The sequence below is a fragment of the Juglans regia genome, chromosome 12 (assembly GCF_001411555.2).
Source record: "Juglans regia cultivar Chandler chromosome 12, Walnut 2.0, whole genome shotgun sequence".
In the NCBI taxonomy this organism is placed as follows: Eukaryota; Viridiplantae; Streptophyta; class Magnoliopsida; order Fagales; family Juglandaceae; genus Juglans; species Juglans regia.
In genome coordinates this window covers 28,927,573-28,948,718 of record NC_049912.1, presented here as the reverse complement: position 1 = coordinate 28,948,718, position 21,146 = coordinate 28,927,573, and the positions used below count along the sequence as shown (strand labels likewise).

The 21,146-nt window shown below is 30.6% G+C and overlaps 1 protein-coding gene across 1 annotated transcript; it reads left to right on the top strand.

Annotated features, from left to right (window-relative positions):
* Positions 1-7,398: 7,398 nt before the first annotated feature.
* Positions 7,399-15,308, top strand: LOC118344048. Its single transcript, XM_035683804.1, has 11 exons — positions 7,399-7,716; positions 7,805-7,865; positions 8,009-8,835; positions 9,677-12,629; positions 13,084-13,238; positions 13,475-13,745; positions 13,813-13,909; positions 14,009-14,133; positions 14,217-14,295; positions 14,886-15,006; positions 15,156-15,308. Exons 1-11 carry the CDS (start codon positions 7,399-7,401, stop codon positions 15,306-15,308), a joined length of 5,160 nt encoding a protein of 1,719 aa, XP_035539697.1.
* Positions 15,309-21,146: the final 5,838 nt, after the last annotated feature.

Genomic DNA, 21,146 nt, shown 5'->3' with positions numbered 1-21,146 from the left:
CGTTCTGATCCACCAATATCCAACAAAGACTACTCCCAACAAAGACTACTCCGGCCTGTTGCAGACATATGGCTCCTATTATATATCGATATATATATATAATGACAGGAAATAATTTCAACAATCTTTCACAGAAGTTTCCTTATTAAATATTGTACAAGAGAGAGAATCTGTAATGAATTAATGTGTTTAATTAATAACTTGTAAAGAATTCTATACTTTGCCTTTGAATTTCCAGAATATCCACCTTTGATTCGATTCTCCAATTGCATTCATAATTAAATGCATGAAAATGTAGGAATTATGTACCCTTTTACTCATACTGTTGAATCTTTCAAATGAATTAAAAAGTCAGAGCATGTTATTCACCAAAAAAGGGAGATCAAAGCGATCTATATATGTGCCAAAACCAAAAGGTTCAAAAATAAAAAGCATACATGCATGAAATAGACTGTGTCTCGAAAAGCAGAGTCTATTTTGCCCTGATTTGTTCTGATCTCTCTCTCACATGATAATACAGCAGCTTCTGCATTTACTGACATTTTATACTGATACAAGCATTTACTGACACATGAATATAGATAATTATTCAGATATTCTGCATTTACTGACATTTATTCACTCAGTTGTATTTTTTTAAAAAGCAGTCTTTTTGCTTGTGTCAGCAGAAAGAAATTGCTTGTGTCAGCAGGAGAAAGAAATTGCTTGTGTCAGTAGGTTGATTCAGCACATGAATATAAATAATATAACGATTTACATATTTAAATGATTAAAAATAATAAAACTTGTACGTTCTCATCCACCAATATCCAACAAAGACTACTCCGGCCTGTTGCAGACTTATGGCTCCTATTATATATCGATATATATATATATATAATGACAGGAAATAATTTCAGCAATCTTTCACAGAAGTTTCCTTATTAAATATTGTACAAGAGAGAGAATCTGTAATGAATTAATGTGTTTAATTAATAACTTGTAAAGAATTCTATATAGAGTATGTAACACACACACACATTTATATATCATGTGTCTCACAACATTGATCTTGAGCTAGCTGATCATAAGGTTTTCTGCCATATATATACATTTTCTTTATCTCAAGCTAGCTAGGGTTTATATTAAACCTTTTTAACCTAGAGTTCTAATAAAGCCACACACACGGCTTTATTAGAAAATCATAGCAGCTAAGTTTCCACAAAAGGTTTCTAATAAACCTTTTTTCTCTATATAAAGCCACACACACGGCTTTATTAGAAAATCATAGCAGCTAAGTTTCCACAAAAGGTTTCTAATAAACCTTTTTTCTCTATATATAAGGTTTTCTGCCATATATATACATTTTCTTTATCTCAAGCTAGCTAGGGTTTATATTAAAGCCCTCGACCAAATCCCCAGCTGATCATATTCATGACAAAAAAGATGGAAGATAATATATATATAAATGAAAAATTCTATTTATCAGAGCCTATCTCAAATGTACAGAAATCAACAGTATTTTTCTTGTTTTTCCGTGTGATTTTATGTCTGATTTTGTTGGAAGATTTTCTTTTTATCTCTGATTTGATGTCTGATTTGATTGGTTTTACAACTTTTACTTACTTTACAGCAGTCTGATGGGTGATATGATGGGTGATATGGGTGATAGATAAGAGGTCAGAGGACGCCTAGAAAGAGAAGGAACATTCTTTAAAAGATGATGTTGTGTTCATCTTTAGGAGAGTTCTTATTTTCATAGTGTTCTTTGTTTGGTTTCAGATATTGTTCCTCATTACAGGTAATTTTCTGAAAAATCCTGTATTTTTTACTTCTTCTCTAATACTCCATTTTTTCTTTTACGTACTGATCATCTTTTCAGCTTCTTTACCCTCTCTTCTCTTATCCTCTATTTTTTTCCTTTTACTGATTTTTAATATTTACTGCTGATTTTTACTGATGATTTCTTCTACTGATGAGTTCTTTTCAGCTTCTTTCCCAGCTCTTCTAAGGTGTTCTTACCAGCAGATTTCAAAAACTAAAATTTTCTGGTGTTTGATCATTGTAAGTGCATGATTGTTTAGTGTAATATTTTCTGTTAGTTATTTAGAGTAAATATTTTTTTACTTTCATGTTTGATACTGTGTTTCTAGCTTCGTTAGTCTTGTGTCAACCTAATCTCAAATTATTTGTTTTGTTTACATAAAGACCACCATTTTATCAAACATATGATGTTTCTAATGGCAATCCCCAACCAGAAGTGTGGGCAAACCCAGCATAAGATCCAAATATCAATTCCAATACTTGAAAGTTCAAAAAACAGAACAAGCACCTATGTAAACGAGATACTTTATTCAAGCACAAATGACTATATATCAAAAATTCAAAAATTCAAAATACATCCAAAGTCATGCACAGAGTTTTCATATATAGAAAACAAAACAAAATAAACATACAACCACGTTTTGTGATACCCAGCAAACACTTACATCAGAATAGACCTTAACTTGAGTGTCTAGCTTTGATCTCTAATTTTGCAAATCCTAATTAGCTCAAAAAATTAAAAATAAAATTTAATATAATTAAAATAATAAATTAAAAACAACAAATAGAGAATATTGGCTGCAGAGAATATTGGGAACACAGATAATAGAAACAACAAATAGAAATGCCCGAGAACAAAGGAAATTAGAAAAATGCAATTTCTGTAAATACAGAAACAAGAACAATTACAAAAATTGTTCATTAGAGAACATTCCAGCTAGATTTAAAAAAGAAAACAAATCAACCCCTCCGAAAAAAATACATATGATGTTTCTATTGGCAATCCCCAACCAGAAGTGTGGGCAAACCCAGCATAAGATCCAAATATCAATTCCAATACTTGAAAGTTCAAAAAACAGAACAAGCACCCATGTAAACGAGATACTTTATTCAAGCACAAATGACTATATATCAAAAATTCAAAAAATAAAAATACATCCAAAGTCATGCACAGAGTTTTCATATATAGAAAACAAAACAAAATAAACATACAACCACGTTTTGTGATACCCAACAAACACTTACATCAGAATAGACCTTAACTTGAGTGTCTAGCTTTGATCTCTAATTTTGCAAATCCTAATTAGCTCAAAAAATTAAAAATAAAATTTAATATAATTAAAATAATAAATTAAAAACAACAAATAGAGAATATTGGCTGCAGAGAATATTGGGAACACAGATAATAGAAACAACAAATAGAAATGCCCGAGAACAAAGGAAATTAGAAAAATGCAATTTCTGTAAATACAGAAACAAGAACAATTACAAAAATTGTTCATTAGAGAACATCCCACCCAGATTTAAAAAAGAAAACAAATCAACCCCTCCGAAAAAAATACATAGGATGTTTCTAATGGCAATCCCCAACCAGAAGTGTGGGCAAACCCAGCATAAGATCCAAATATCAATTCCAATACTTGACAGTTCAAAAAACAGAACAAGCACCCATGTAAACGAGATACTTTATTCAAGTACAAATGACTATATATCAAAAATTCAAAAAATAAAAATACATCCAAAGTCATGCACAGAGTTTTCATATATAGAAAACAAAACAAAATAAACATACAACCACGTTTTGTGATACCCAGCAAACACTTACATCAGAATAGACCTTAACTTGAGTGTCTAGCTTTGATCTCTAATTTTGCAAATCCTAATTAGCTCAAAAAATTAAAAATAAAATTTAATATAATTAAAATAATAAATTAAAAACAACAAATAGAGAATATTGGCTGCAGAGAATATTGGGAACACAGATAATAGAAACAACAAATAGAAATGCCCGAGAACAAAGGAAATTAGAAAAATGCAATTTCTGTAAATACAGAAACAAGAACAATTACAAAAATTGTTCATTAGAGAACATTCCACCCAGATTTAAAAAAGAAAACAAATCAACCCCCTCTGAAAAAAATACTTCCGAAAAAAATGTATTTGTTCATCAACCCAACGATGTTGACCTCCCACTTAAATCACAGTTTGATCCTTGGGAAAATGGAACCTGTGACATGGGTGGGGCTCATGGACACAAGTTCACCCATACCACTTGGGCTACCCACGGGTGGGTGTCACACAAACATAATTTGTTGCTTCATTGCATGGAAGAAATACTAAATGATCAAATAACAAACATCATACCCTCAAATTAATATGGAAAGCAAAACAAGCAGCAACACCAACACTAAAAAATCACAGCTAATTTGATAACCACGCTCAGCATTTCTCTACGTTTTAACAAACATCGTAAATCATAAGCACAAAAAGAATACTAGGTTCTTCGGAATGAAGAACACAACATAGAGTTCTAAAACCACAATTACCTAGATCATTATCCAATAAATCATTTCATAGACAATCAACTCATAGGTGAGATTCAAGAATATACCTCATTGATAGCAAGCATTTGCCCATTGCTCTTCTTCACCTTCTTCAACTTCCTCAAACAATACCTAATCCAGACCAAACAAAATATATTAAACCAAAACTAAGCAGAGAAAGAATAAGAGACCCACATATCGATAACACAACAATAAAAAAACAACTTTCACCAAAAAACCCGGGTATAACCCGGGTTATACCCGGGTTTTTTTTTTTTTTAACACTAAAAGCCTATATTTATTTAAATTTCAGACTATCATTATTTTTTTATATAAAAGCCTTTATTTTATTAAAAACAATTCTAAGAAGTCAAATTGGAAAGCATAATATTTGTGTTCTAAATACTAAATGAAGTCTGCAATCCTACCACTTGTGACAGCACCAAGCATCGCACCAATCGTTAATATGGAGCCAAACATGAAATTGTTGCTTAACTCTCTAAAGTCTTTGCTTTTCCTAAAAATATTTTGGAACCCAAAGGCCCCAATTTTTTTTCCCAAACTCCACCCGGAAACACAACTAATTTAAAAAAAAAATCTAGAAAAATCAAAGATACATCATCCCAAAAACCATTTCTTCCAAATAATAACAAATCTTCATTATATATATATGTTATCTATAATAGATCTAAACAAATCTAAAGAGATCTAAACAAATCTTCCAAATAATAATAACCCACGACTCTAGCATTTTGCAGCTAAATAGATCTAAACAGATACTCCTCAAACATTCAAACATACTCAAAAAAAATAAAAAACCCAAAATCAAGAAACAGAGAACAAAACAGAGGGAAGGAAAAAAAACATACCCAAACGGAAATCCGTTCTAATCTCTTGGATCCCAAGGTCGAGTAGTTCCATCGTTCGGCATCGCAGATAGCAAAGAGAGAGATAGAGCAGATGAGAGAGTGAGTAAAAACTGGGGCTAGGGCATCGCAGATGCAGGGGGTGTGATTCGCAGGGGGAAGGGGGTGCGGTAGGGCATCACAGTAGTTTACGATGGTTTGAGGGTTGCGTCTGGCGGCGCTGCTGTTGTGGGTGGCTACGTTGGTGGCTGGAGGAGACGCACAGCGTCGCTAGCGGCTACCGAGAGTGAGAGAGAGTAGGTTGGATTGAGAAAGAGCCAGAGAGAGTGGGTCGGGAAGAAGCTTCGAGAGAATGGTTAAGAAATAAATATCAGATTGACACATAAAGCCAAGTTCAACGGTGAAGATTTAAAATTCTAAAATTATTCATATATATATATATATATATTATTATGTAGGAGAGAGAGAAGATATATGGGAAATCGTGAATAAGTTTAACTTATAATATATATATATATTATGCATATATATATATATATTAATATATATATATATTATTATGCATTTAACTTATTGTTTGAATAAGTTTAAAAGTAAAAAAAAAATAAAAAATAAAAAAAAATCTGTTGAACCACCACAAAATCGACGCGTCAGCTCGGTCAAGGTGACCATCTTTTCAATTACTCTCTTGATCATCTTTTAGAGATAGAGGCAATTCGATATTTATTTACCGGTGTTAAAACGGAAATTTATGAAAATAATAATTATATTTAAAGGTTTTCATATAGCTTAAATGCATATTCATATTTTGGTTAGATATGAGTAAAATATTTTACATTAGATTAGTCAAACTACTGAACCTAAACTTATGAGTTACACAATGTGCAAGTTCCATGCATTTTTGGAAAAAAAGTTAGAGTTCATTATTATAAAAATAATTTTTTATGTGAGTCTCAAATTTATCCAATTTTTTTAAATGAAATATTATGCGAAATTTACACGTCTTAAGACTATTTCTACATGCATCACTCATCTAACATCCGTCTTTTAAAAATGTAAACATAATAATATTACTCTTATGACATGACTAACTGTTCAATTAGAAAGCATATCCGATACTTTTAGCTCGGATTGCAGGCCTACTACATATGTCATCTCAAAATCAACTAACGAAACGAACACAACTTAGTGAAAATATGAAAATAAAAAAATACAATAATACAACAAAAAAAATCATAACATTTTTGCTAATATTATAATTTTCTTTCTAATAATAGGTTTTACACATCCAAAAATTAGATGAAAAAAATTGCAAGAAAATGAAAAAATGCGAGTAAAACCTTTAGATCCAAATACAGATCAAAAAATGAATAATAAAAATACACAAACAGCACTTCGAAGACCAATGAAAAAATATATCGCATCTAAATCCTAATTCATATGCAAAAATGAACAATGAAAATACAACAAAATGAAAATATATCCCAAATCCAAATGGAAATACAAAACGAATAAAGATACCAAAAAACCTTCAAATCCAGATCAAAATGCAAAAATGGACATGAAAAATACAACAAGGTGGGAAAAAACCTTCAAAGACCAACGATGTGTGTGTGTGTGTGTGTGTGTGTGTGTGTGTGTGTGTGTGTTTGTGTGTATACAATGCAATCAAAACTTACAATGTCTTTTGTGTCTAAACAGGAATTATCCTCCTTATCAAGAGATCTAAATATATAAAAGACTCTCCACTGTTCATTTCAAGACCTGTAAGTCCCTTTATATATATATATATATTATTATATGTCACTAATGTGGAGACGTTTATTTCGCATTAAGTAGTTATTGATTATTCATTTAGTTTGGGTTGTGTGGAACAGTATTATCCAACGTTTAGAAGAATTGTTTGCTTCGTTAACATAATGAGAAGCGGTAAGATTGTGTTAATGAGTTATGTAGCATTTGTTTTCAAATAGTAATATTAGTTTTATAAAAGTTAAGCTTTGAAACTATTTTTTGAAGATCATGGAAAACAACCGGCGAAGAAAATCTCGTATAAAGATTTACCCGAAGAGAAAAAAGAAGAACTCCGTACAAAACAGAGAGAAAGATATGCTAAAAAAAAAGCATCTAGAAGCAATTCCATCCAATTAAAAGATTCAGCTTCATTTGGGGGTGATCAAATGACTATGTCAATTGATGAACCTTCAAATAATGATGTCCAACATATAAACATCATTCAGGATTTCACTGTTCTACAAAAAGTGTCAAAGAGACAACGAATTTTCCGCGCTGGTGTTGATATCGATGAATTAGTTTCGTCTCATGAAGTATGTGTTCCTCCTGGTGTTAATGTCTGTATAGTTGATTCAGAGGCAACTTCATCATTAAACAATGTGGCGAATCATTCTGATTGTCCGAGTGATTCTATGGATTTCCTGACACGTCAATCAGGAAACACAAACATAGATGAAACGACCGTCTCTAATCAGTTTTTGATTCAACAGGTTTTCTTGAAATTATTTTTTCATATTTCTTATTCAATCAATCTTATATTCTTTTTTATTGAAATTTGAGAACATCCTATTCAAATAGGCTCCATGTGTTGTTCGGGAAGAGTCAAGTTTTGAAACAAGTATACCATCATCTCGTAGGGGTAAGAAACAAGTATAATTATATTATTCGTTCTTATTCCATTGTCAACTCTTGACACTCTTCCAGCAGTGTCCTTAGCCAGATCATTCAAACAATTCGATGGGTTTACGCCTATTGTCTTCTGTTCATTTTTAAACTCAATAGGTAGGGGACATCGTCGCTTTGTTGGACGTAGACAACTATTGCAAGTTGTGCCATCTGAAGCATATTCCTTGCCGTATGTGCCTTGTTGCAGACATTGTAAAGCAAAACGATTCTATCATGAAACAAATGGATTTTGCTGTGCAGATGGGACAATTTCTTTGGCCACAAATGATGTCCCTGATCAGCTTTATGATCTTTTTACCTCCGATGCAAATGAAGCGGCGCATTTTAAGACCTATGTTCGGACTTATAATAACAAGTTCGCGTTTACATCTTTTGGAGTTAAATTCGATAGAGATCTTTGCAGACGAAATAAAGGGATTTATACCTTCCGAACTCAGGGACAGATCTATCACTATATCGATGATTTAGTCCCTTTAAATGGTCGTCCTTCTTCTCTCCAATTGTATTTCTATGATACTGAGCACGAATTAGAAAATCGTATTTCTGATTCAGACAGAATGAACCCATCAATTATAGCTCAACTCATCGATATTCTTCGCATAAATCCATATTCTGTGTTTTTCCGATCTCTTGGTGATTTGCCAAATTTGGAAAATCAAGTAATCCATATAAGATCAGATGCTGGCCTAGATCAGCGTGTGTTCAATGCCCCGACATCTTCACAAGTTGCAGCGATATGGGTTGAAAATGAAGATGCAGATCAGTTGGGAGGACGGGACATTTGTGTCTTTGGTCATTCTGGTGGAAGTCATATAGTTCAGTATTATTTTGGCTGCTATGATCCACTTCAGTATCCGCTATTATTTCCTTTTGGGGATACTGGTTGGCACCAAGGCATTAAAAGGATCAATAGAGGAAGCACAGTAATATGTAATGAAACAACCCGATCAATAGATCCTCACCAATCAATGTCAGCAGAAGAATTACTTACAAGAGAACAACGAGGTTAGAGTATAATCTTAATCTTTCCATTTTGTACTTAGAGCATTAGCATTGGTCTATACATATGCATATGCAAAATCGCCTCTTTTCCATATCCACTTTGTCATTCAAGCAAAATTCTCACATTGGTTTATGCATATTTGACACAAAATAATAATAAATTATTATTATTTTATTATTATTATTGTTTTGCTAAAATCAATTTTTTTATATATATTTTGCAATTAGCATCCACTACATACATTTGACATTAATAATATAAATTCAATAATAAAAAATATAGTTTTTTTTATATATTATATTAAAAATATAATAAAATGAAAAAAATATATATAATATATTATAATAATAAAATGAATGTGCAAGTGAAGATTTGTTGTGTTGTTGAAAAAGGGAGAAAATGAAATGATTGTGAGAGAGAGAGTGGGAGGAGAGATAAATAATGATTACAATAATATTTGTAGGGTGAATAGTGGTTATCCAAATTTGGATAAGCGCTGTTCATAGGTAGCTAAATATTTGGATATGCATAAGCCAATGTGGAGGATTTTATGGTTATATTATGCAAATATGACTTTGCATATGTATATGCATAGACCAATGCTAATGCTCAGTTTGTACACGTCCAATTTTGTAATATTGCATTCCCCTTCAACTTTTGTAGCATTAAACAGAAAAATGAAGGATCCAATTGTTTCGTGTCGTGAGTATTATTGCTACAAATTACAAATCAGAGAAAATTTCAGATCAATTTTGTTGCAGTCTGGTCGTCTATTGCAACAATTCGTTGTTGATATGTATGTTAAGATCGAGACATCAAGATTAGACTATTTCCGTAGCAAACAACAACATATTCGATCTGAGTTATATCAAGGTATTGTTGATACCATTACACTAGGGGAAACTAACGCTTCTAATGTTGGAAAACGGATTATTCTGCCTTCGTCATTTATTGGGGGTCCAAGAGACATGCGAAAAAGATATATGGAAGCAATGGCTTTAGTTCAGCGTTATGGTAAACCAGACATTTTTTTAACAATGACATGCAATCCAAATTGGCAAGAAATTTCAAATGAATTACGCCTACATGAGGAGAGTCAAAATCGGCCTGATTTAGTTGCTCGGGTCTTTCGTGCGAAATTAGAAGAATTAAAGGATCGATTATTCAAGCAACAGATATTTGGAAAAGTTTCAGCATATGTTTATGTTATTGAGCACCAAAAAAGAGGCCTTCCACATGCTCATTTTCTAATTATATTACAAAGAGATTGGAAACTCTATGCGCCTGAATCTTTTGATGAGATTGTATCGGCAGAGATACCTGATAAAAATACGAATTTGCACTTGCATAACGCCGTTGTCAAGCATATGATGCATGGACCATGTGGAGTGTTGAATCCAACAAATATTTGCATGAAAAAAAATGGTTATTGCAAAAGCCATTATCCAAAAATTTTTGCATCAAGTACGACTGTTGGAAATGATTGCTTCCCAATATATAGGCGTTCTGACAATGGAATAACTGTCAAAGTGAGAGGTCATAATTTGGATAACCGTTGGGTCGTTCCATATAATCCGTATTTGCTTGCAACATTTGACTGTCACATTAACGTCGAGATTTGTTCTACTATAACAGCAGTCAAATATCTTTATAAGTACATTTACAAAGGGCATGATCGTATTGCTTTCAATTTGGTTTCTGAACAAAATAATCAACAAATTGATGAAATCCAACAATTCCAATCAGCCCGATGGATTGCTCCGCCTGAAGCTATGTGGAGAATATATGGCTTTGTTGTTAATGAAATGTACCCAGCAGTGTATAGCTTACATTTACATCTTGAGGATCAACACCAAGTAACTTTTCGAGCAAATGAAGACTTAATCAATATTCTCAACTCTGATCGGTCTGCAAAATCGATGTTAACAGAATTCTTTGCATTAAATCGAGTGGATGAGAATGCCAGGACTTTGTTGTACAAAGAATTTCCAGAATTCTATGTTTGGAGCCAGCAATACAAAGAGTGGACTTGTCGAAAAAAGAAAACTGTTATAGGTCGAATTATTACAGCAAATCCATTTGAAGGTGAGAGGTATTATCTGCGGATATTGCTAAATCATGTAAGAGGACCTTTGTCATTTGAAGATCTTAGGACAGTTGATGGTGTTGTGGCTCCAACTTTTCGTGAGGCAGCAACTATGCATGGTTTGCTACAGAGAGACAGTGGTTTAGAAGATTGCTTACATGAAGCATCTCTATATCAAATGCCGTCCAGTTTGAGGTGGCTATTTGCAACTATATTGGTTTATTGTAATCCAACCAATCCGAGAGAGCTTTGGGAACGTTTTGAGCAAGATATGTCAATTGATTTTAGGTCAACTGAAGATTCTATGTTGACTGTAAGAATGCAAGTTTTGCGCTCAATCTCTTTTACACTTGAATCAATGGGGAAACACATTAATTCATTTCATCTTCTTGATGACGACATTTGTTTTGATGAAGACCAATTCGAATCTAGGGAAATCGATGATGAATTGGCTGTTGAAATTCCAGAAGAAGATAATGCTGCATCAGAAATCCTTAATAGTGAACAGCGACATGTCTATAATTCAATTTTGGAAAATGTTTTTTCAAACAAAACTGCTACATTCTTTGTTGATGGCCCTGGTGGGACAGGGAAGACATTCCTGTACAAGGCACTTCTCGCTGCAGTAAGATCAAGAAAATTAGTGGCACTTGCAACTGCTTCATCTGGTGTTGCTGCATCTATCCTTCCTGGAGGTCGAACAGCACACTCGCGCTTTAAGATTCCATTAGATACTGATGAACATAGCATGTGTTGTGTTAGTAAACAAAGTGCCATTGCAAAGCTACTACGTGTAGCAAGGTTAATTATATGGGATGAGGCCCCTATGTCAAGAAAACAACACATCGAAGCTTTAGATAAAATGTTACGAGACATTAATGATTCAGAGTTAACATTCGGTGGAAAAGTTATCGTTTTTGGTGGAGATTTTCGCCAGGTTTTACCTGTGGTTCGTAAAGGAACAAGACAAGAACATGTTGACGCCAGTTTGGTTTCATCTTATTTGTGGCCTACATTGATCAAACTTCGTTTAACTGAAAATATGAGAGCAAGATTGGATCCAGTTTTTTCAGAATATGTGTTAGAATTAGGCAACGGAATGCCACCAATCACAATTGACGAAACTGTAAAAATTCCTAATGGCATGCTTGTTCCCTATGAAGATGACTGTACTTCTTTGGATCATTTAATAGATGTTGTTTTCCAAGATATTCATGAATATTCAATAAATATTTCAGCTATGATGAATCCGGCCATATTAACACCAAAGAACAGTTATGTTGATGAAATAAATACATTACTGATTCATAGGTTTCCTAGTGAGCTTAGGCGATATTATAGCTTTGATGAAGCAATAGATGCATCTGAACAATCAGTTATGGAGGATTTTTTAAATACTCTAACCCCAAATGGACTTCCTCCTCATGAATTGTTACTAAAGATAAACTGTCCCATCATGTTGCTTAGAAACATTAACCCTTCAGAAGGACTATGCAACGGAACACGTCTAATTTGTCGGGCTTTTGATCGAAATGTAATTGATGCAGAAATCGCAGTTGGGCACCATAGCGGAAAAAGAGTCTTTATTTCAAGGATCCCATTCTTGCCAAATCTTGATGAAAATAGTGGTTTCCCATTCAAAAGAACCCAGTTCCCTATCAGATTAAGTTTTGCAATGACTATAAATAAGTCACAAGGGCAAACATTGGATTTTGTTGGGATATATTTACCTCAACCTGTTTTCTCACATGGTCAATTATATGTGGCTTTATCAAGGGCTAAGACTGCATCTACAGTAAGGGTTTTAATACGGCCAGTGTCGACTGATCGATCAGAAAAGAACTGCACAAAAAATATTGTCTATACAGAATTATTAAGATTAGCATGTTCAGATTAATGTTCTACAGGTAATGATTCAATTGTATAATTTGAGTTTAACTACTTAAACAAAATTATGCATTTTATAGAATTCTTTTTCTATATGTTTAGTATTGTGTTCTTTATTTCTCATTGTAATTTTTTTTTTTTAATTTAGTATTGGGTTACTACACTTACACCTTTAATATTTTTGTATGTGAACAGTTTTAAAGATGCGGACGGTTTATACATCGATGAAAGATATCACTCCAAGTACAAGGAATTGGAAAATCAAAATGATCGTGGCAGACAAGTCACCCAAACGAACAGGCCAACGCTCACCAGTGAAGTACCAAAGCCTAACATTGATTGATCCAGAGGTATAATATTTATTTCTATCTATTGTCTTTTATTTTTTTTGGTGTACTAACAACTGATAAATGATTTTGTTATTTTTGTATTTTTATTTTTTTTACTACTAATTTGTAAAAAATCTTAAAAATATTATTTTTTTAAAACCCAAAAATAATTTAAAATAAACAAAATTATTATACTCAATTATTTATTACAATATTTTTTTTGTAAATTATTTATTTCAATTTCTTATACTATACAGGGAAATCGAGTGCAAGCAACAATGTTTGATAAAGATATAGACTCGCGAGATGATACTTTACATATTTTCCGGTCATACTACATCAGTAATGCATATGTAAGGCCACTGGATCCGAAGTATAGAATTGAAACACATGAATATCAATGGATCTTAAATTCCAAAACGATAATTGAGGAAGTTCCAAAGGATGAAGAACAATTGGAGGTACCAAAGTACCAACTCATTCCGTTCAATGAATTAGACGCTTACAAAGACTCAATTGCAGAAATAGGTAATTCACTCTTGATTTTAGAATATTTAATTATCAATTTATTAAAAATTTAAATCTTATTTGTCAGATGTTTTAGCTGTTGCAATCAATATCAAGCCATGTAGAGAGATAACTTCAGTACATGGACCAACAACTATTCAGGAAATATATGTCATTGATCAAAGGTAAAAATATTTTTTAGGTAGTTTACTTTTTTAAAATTATGTTTCAATCTTTATTTCTTGTATATTCTGTTAATTCTTTTTTTATTCCAATTTTTGTAGCTTAAACCCCATATGTTTAACTATGTGGGGTCAATTTGTGCAAGATGAATGCAAAAAAATCTCAGAAATAATTGGGACAAAGCCAGTTATACTTGGAACAAGAATAAGAGTTGGTTCTTATAATGGTATTTTTAATAATTAACAATCTTATATTTTTCTTTTATATTGTATATACTTGCATTAATCACGATCTCTATTTCTAATGAAGGATTGTCTCTTTCATCACGTCCGAAAAGTAAATTTATGATCAATCCTGTTCTTCCTGAGGCAACTTCATTGCAAGAGTGGTAATCGTCAGAAATAAGTCATTATTTGTTTCGTGCTACTTCAATATTAAAATCTTCATATTTGTATTTCTTATGTTGCATTTGTTTTTATGAATTTTAAGGGCGGTAATTAATGATTCATTACTTGAGAGTATTATTGCAAGATGCTTGACATACCCGTCTACATCTCTGTCTTCTGTTGGTATACGAGAAATAATCAAGAATTGTGATGTTGCTGAGTTGATCAAAAGTTTACAACCCATGGCGGTAAAATCCTATTTTTCGTAACAAATTCAAATATTTATACAATCAATTCATCTAAAAAATTATTTTTGATGTAATGTAGAAAGCAAAATTTTGGATAAAGGCGAAGATAATAGTGGTTGACTTGCGCCAGATATTTTTTTACATGTCATGTATTGGTTGTAATAAAGGAACTGGGTATGCTTACAATGATAGCTTCCTTTGTTACCATTGCAAACACCAAAGTATTTCCCAACCACGGTATGTATCATTCAAATTTTTTGTTCTGTTTGATAATTTATGTGATAAATTTAATGTATAACTTTTATTGATTCTAACTTAAAATGATATTTCCATCAATTTTATAGTTGTCGAGCATATGTTCAACTCGACAATGGTACAGGAAAACTATCTGCTGTTATGTTTGGTGAAGTTGTAGAGGAAGCATTCGGTTGTTCGGCAGTTGAGCTAATGAATCATACTGGTGATGTATGTTTTCTTATTTTCTATTACCTTTATTGTTGTGAGTAAAAACGTCTGTCTTAGAATTTTTGACATATTTACTACATTAATTTCCAGCATATATATTCTTTAAATTTTTATTAATCATGCAAGGTTATTAAAAATTTCTTTTGCAGGAACATTTGTCTTATATAGAAAATCTTGTAGCACAAGTTTCACAGAAAGAGTGGATGATTGAACTTTTAGTAGATCCCAATCGACTCAACCAACAACAGCACAAGAATTTCAATGTCATTTCTATTGATGCAGTACAAGAAGACACAAAATGATGGATCATAGTAAAAACATCAAGGGACTCATATTTTGAACTGATGTTTTTGTCGAGTTTGTTGCTAAAACTATCGATGTTATAAATATGTGTTGGACTATGTTATATTTTGAACTAATGTTTTTGTTGGGTTTGTATTAAACTTATCGCAAGTAACTTTGCTAAAACTATCAATGTTATAAATATGTGTTGGAGTATGTTATATTTTAAACTAATGTTTTTATCTTCTAATCTATGCAAGCATGTAATTATTATACTCTACTTAACTATCATTTTTATAGAATATATATTATTTTTTTAAAATAATTATTTTACCCAACTAGGCAAACGTGCTTTGCACGTTATTTTGACCTAGTATATATATATGTCGCCAAGCAGACCGGGTACTGCAGATGCACGTACCTATGGGCTAGCTCTGTGAGGAGCATTCTTCCCTTTGCAACATGCTATATATATAGATCCAAGTAATACATGCATGGCACATGTATTGTATGTCCCAGCAGCATGTGAGAGAGTAGAACAAATAATAACTCCAAATATTTTTTACATGCATGCAGGCACATGTATTGTATGTGGCCAGCAGCTGATCATCTTGGGGTTTTGAGATCCTGTTCGGACCCTTTTTTTTTCCCTTTCGAACTTTTGCATTTTTTACTAACAAAACCAATTTTAACGATATTCTTGAATATTGAAAGTTGGAAAATAGTACATTTAGTTATTACAACAATTTTAATTTGATATTTTATAATAAAATAATTAATCTAATTAGTGTCAAACGTACATGAGTAGTACTTGATCATCTTATACGATTTTTTTATTTTTTTTGCACCCTATATTATATGTCCGGGCCCTTAATTACCTCCTAATTTTTCGTCAAACATTATATATACTAATATCTACTTATATATAAAGTACGAATTTAAGAGGAACAGTATATTCGTCTAACATTTTTTTTTTCCATTTTACCCCTACTTTATGATGTTATTACGTTTTTGCCGTTCCTTTTGCTGCTGTAAAGTACAGTGGAATTTTCCCTTTATATTTTTAATTAACAAAAGAGCCTCTAAACAGACTGTGGACCTAGCCCGGAGGAGATGCTAAACATGACCTTTTATGGAAATTGGTTTTGCTAATAATTATTTTAAAGTACAATGATTTTATATTAAAAAAAAAACCGACATCTTAAACTCTAATTATTTTATTCTATTTGCAAATAGATAAATCCATAGCATACGGTTCATTATTTTTATCTTTAAAATTTAATAAAAAATATATATTTTTTATAAATTCAAAATCTTCTTATTCATAACTTTACATTAAATTCACTATTAGAATCATCAAAATAATAATATAATATTATTTTTTTAATAATATTTTTAATTTATATTTTTTATATTTTACAATTACACTAATTATATGTTAATTAATAATTTAATTTGATACATAAATTATTATTTTCTAACTTAAATATCTTGTGACTCAAAATTAGAAAATAATAATTTAAGTAAATAAAATAATGATTATAGACTGTGAATAGTGAGTTTTTAAATTTAAAGATAAATTAAAATATACTGTAGTTCAAGATTTTAAATTTTAAAATTTAATAAGTTTAATATAATAATTTTAAATATAAATTTATCAAATTTTAAAAATTGAGCTCATTTAATGATTTCAATATCAATACTTAGGCATCCTTCAATAAATGAGGTGGGTTGTTACTTGTTAGGTTGTAGCATTGGGAGAAGAGGAAAAGGAGATGCATGCTTGTTACTTCGGTGACTTATTTTAAAACAGCCGACAAATGTCGGCTAAGTCTTGATAAATATATTTACGTTTGGTTACTAAACGCCTTCTGTACCTGACCTAAAAACATTTCTTTAATTTTGGAGTGAATTTCGGAGTATTGTTTTTTTATTTTAATTTACCAACTTTTCAATAAAATGGATCGAATAAAGATAAATAAAGAAAGTAATTTTTTATTTAATTATATCTTGATCTGCTTTAATAATTTACAGACCAATAATAATGGTAATAATAATAGTTAAGAGTGCAATTCCTGACATTACTCAACTTAGAAGAATAAGAAAATAAAACAAAGATATATCACGTGATCATTATTTATTGTGAATATATATTTTATCGACGACAAGTATAAAAAAATAAAAAGATATTTTCCCTACTTTAATTTCTCTTATGCCAATGCCAACGACCCACAATAAAATATTTTTTATTGTTACAAATAAAATCTTTCTTGGAATTTTTTTCTATTTTTTAAAATAGATTATTACTTTTTTATTTTATATATTAATTTTTACAATATATTATATATTAGTTTATTTATTTTTTCTTTGTATTATTTAAATATTATATTTTTTAATATTTTTTTAATAAAAAAATTAACAATAAAAGAGAAATTAATTTAAAATATTTGCAATGATGAATACTTTCTATAAAAAAATGCAAAAAAAGAATCAAATATAAAAAAAAAGTTACATTTAAATGAATCTATTTATATTTAAATATATATATATATCTATATATATATATTATATAGGAGTGCTAAACTACATCTCATCCATTACTTTATTGGATTCATTTTTTGGGTTTTCCATTTTATAGAATGGTGAGTCCGAGGCTTATACCTTTTAGAGCATTCTCATTGGTTTGATCAAATGAGGAGATTAGTTAAAATTTAGACAATTTGTACCAAAAAGACTACATTGGATTGATCATCTCCAAAATAATTTAAATTTCTGCTACAGTGATTAGCCAAATATAGAGAACTACAATTGGCTTAACAAACATTAAAATAATAATTTTTCACTCCAATTAAGTTTAATCTCAATTTTTTTTATTAGCATTAAATGACATTTGAAAATATGATTTTTTTAATATTAATTTAATTAGAATATAATTATTATTAATATTAAATTGGTAGAACTATAAAATGTGATACAAATAAATTAAATAAAAAATTTATTAATTTAATAATATTTTATTATATAGAGAGTGGATGGCTAGTTCAACGTGGAGATCGAATTTAAATAGAATAGGTAAATGTAAAAAAGTGTGATATTGACTAAATTTTGAAGATGAATTTGACCAATCCAATGAGAATGCTCTTAGAATTATCTTCATTTTTTAATTTTTATTTTTTAAAAAAGAAGAAATATCTGCTCCAAATTAAGCTAAACGATGCATGTCAACATTAATTATTTCTTGCATTTAATTCATTTCAACGCATATTAGAAACCATTGTGATTTTGCATTTTTTTAAAAAAGAAAATAACAGAAAATAGAAAAGAAAAAATGTAATATAGATATATTGTAATTGTATTCGATGATTTATTATTTCATACCGTAGAAGTACAAAACCTCGCCACGTGACGAAACAATTAACTTAAATAACATCCTAACAAGCTGAGGAAAAGTATTTTCAAATGATTTATAAATATATATTTTTATTTTTAAATAATAAGTTTAACTTATTGCATAATTCCACCTACTTTAAGCAATTATTTATTACAAAAAATAAAAAATCATACCAAATAATAGAATAAATACCCAAAATAAATTAGACATATTAAAATATTCAATTAAAGTCTATGAAATAATGAAATGTATTTTCAAATTTTCAGCACGCAGATATTGTACAGAGAGGGAGAGACAAAAATAAAAAAACTAGCAACAATTCATTTTTTTTTAATTGAAATCTCTAATTTTGAGTGATAGCGATAATTTTTTTTTAGCAGAGAGTATGATAGTGATAATTGATAAATCTCAAAATAACTTTTCCAAATTTCTACATAAAATATAATAAATAATTCAACTTTTATTTTACTATTCACAAACCATCTCAACTCATCTCAAAATCCAAACCACTCATATATGTCCCGTGCAAATAATAAAGCAATCGGATATGACTACAATGAAAAATTTGTTTGCTATAATTGCAAAAACATGAGCATCTCATAACCACGATAAATCATTTTATTTCATCATTTTAAATGATCATTCCTAACATAATAATTGCTAAAATTACGCAATTACTAATATTCTCATTAATTTTTATCTGTCGAGGCTATCTAGAAGTAGATGAAGATACTAGATGTATTGCGGTTGTTATATTCGAATTGATAGCAAAAGATACATTGAATCATACATCTATTGATCTCTTTAAACACACAGACAAGGTAAAATGTTTAATGCATTATGTTTTTATATTTTTTCATTATTACGGGAGCACCTACTATATTTAGCTAATATTACAACTACAGTTTCAAAAAAGGAATGGATTATATACTTGCAGTGGGTATAAACAAATTAATATGGACAACTACATTAAAATAAACTCAACGTACTCTCTATCTATCTTATAAATTAAACTACGTCATAAGCACTCAAAATATTTTTTTCTTACACTTTTCACTGTTGTAATTATTATATACTTAAATAATTAAGACACTAAATTATATGTAAACTCTATACTTCTTTCTTTACTTTGTATATTTTACTTAATTTTTGGTTAAATTTCTTTTTTCACCTTCCCATTTACTATTTTATACTATTTTTTTTTTTTTTTTTATCAACTGGGCATACGTGCAGCGCACGTTGCCCTTACTAATAATATATAAAAGGTTACAAGATTTCATTTGCCGGCCAATTGTACTAGTGATGATTTAAAATAGGTTGGCCGTAGCTAGGATAGAACTCTCGATCGATGCTAATTAAACCCTAATTCAATCAATGGGCCAGCTAGCTAGCTAATTACGTACGATCGAGTATGCATGTTTGTTTGTCTACATTAATCTTATACAGGCAGGCATGCTTATAACTAATATTTGAAGATATTAACCCTAGCTTTAATATTATTGCCTACTTTATTGAAAAATGACCAATGGGTAGTAGTACTACTGTACTAGTTTATTTGCCTGAGCTCTAGATCATCATCATTGCAATCAAGTGTGTGTACATATATATATATATATATATATATATATATATATTAATTTACATTTTTCCAAAATTTTTCTTGACTTAGAGAGAAAGCGACTGATCTGAGGAATCTTTGTTCTCGAATCACTAAAGGGCTTTTGATTATGGTTTATTTATAACTTGTTAATTGGGAGTTCTGTACTTTGCATGCATACCATGTGATTCTTGCTAAAGAAAGAGTACTACTGGATCCAAACTTAAATAAATGAAGGCAAGATCAAATTATAAACCTAGTTATACTAACATATATATATATATATATCTTTATTTGTTTATTTATTTATTGCATTAATTATTTTGTGAGCACCCTGCAGGCTAGATGTGTAACTCATGCAGTACTAGTGTACGTACTTTTAAAGAACGGCCCCTGCAGATCGATGACTTAGATTATTTGGTGCAAGTCTAAAGAAACAGTTCCAGTAGAGTAAATTAAAAGTTTCTGATCATGATCATTAATATGCAGGGGAAGAAAAAGGGTATATTTTCAAAGGCACTGTTCGTCTATGACCTTCTTTCTGAGTTCAGTTTTCATCAATATCGGCACTGATCAGCACAGCAGCATTGAAAAGGGCATCCCAACATACAAGAATATATATATATATATCAATGATTCATCCTCAACACCCAATAAGCGTTAAGAGTAAGACAAGGGCCTGATTTCCCTCGTGGCAATTCCTAGATTATTATACCCAAGTAGTACTGGTCCTTCTTCCTAGAGCTAGCTGCTACCTAGCTAGGGCAAAAATAAAATTAAAAAAAGAAAAAAAAAGAAAAGAAAAGAAAAGATTCCCTGTCTTTCTAGTTTCTAATTACTTTGGAATTGGTACTCCCACAAGTTATTCTT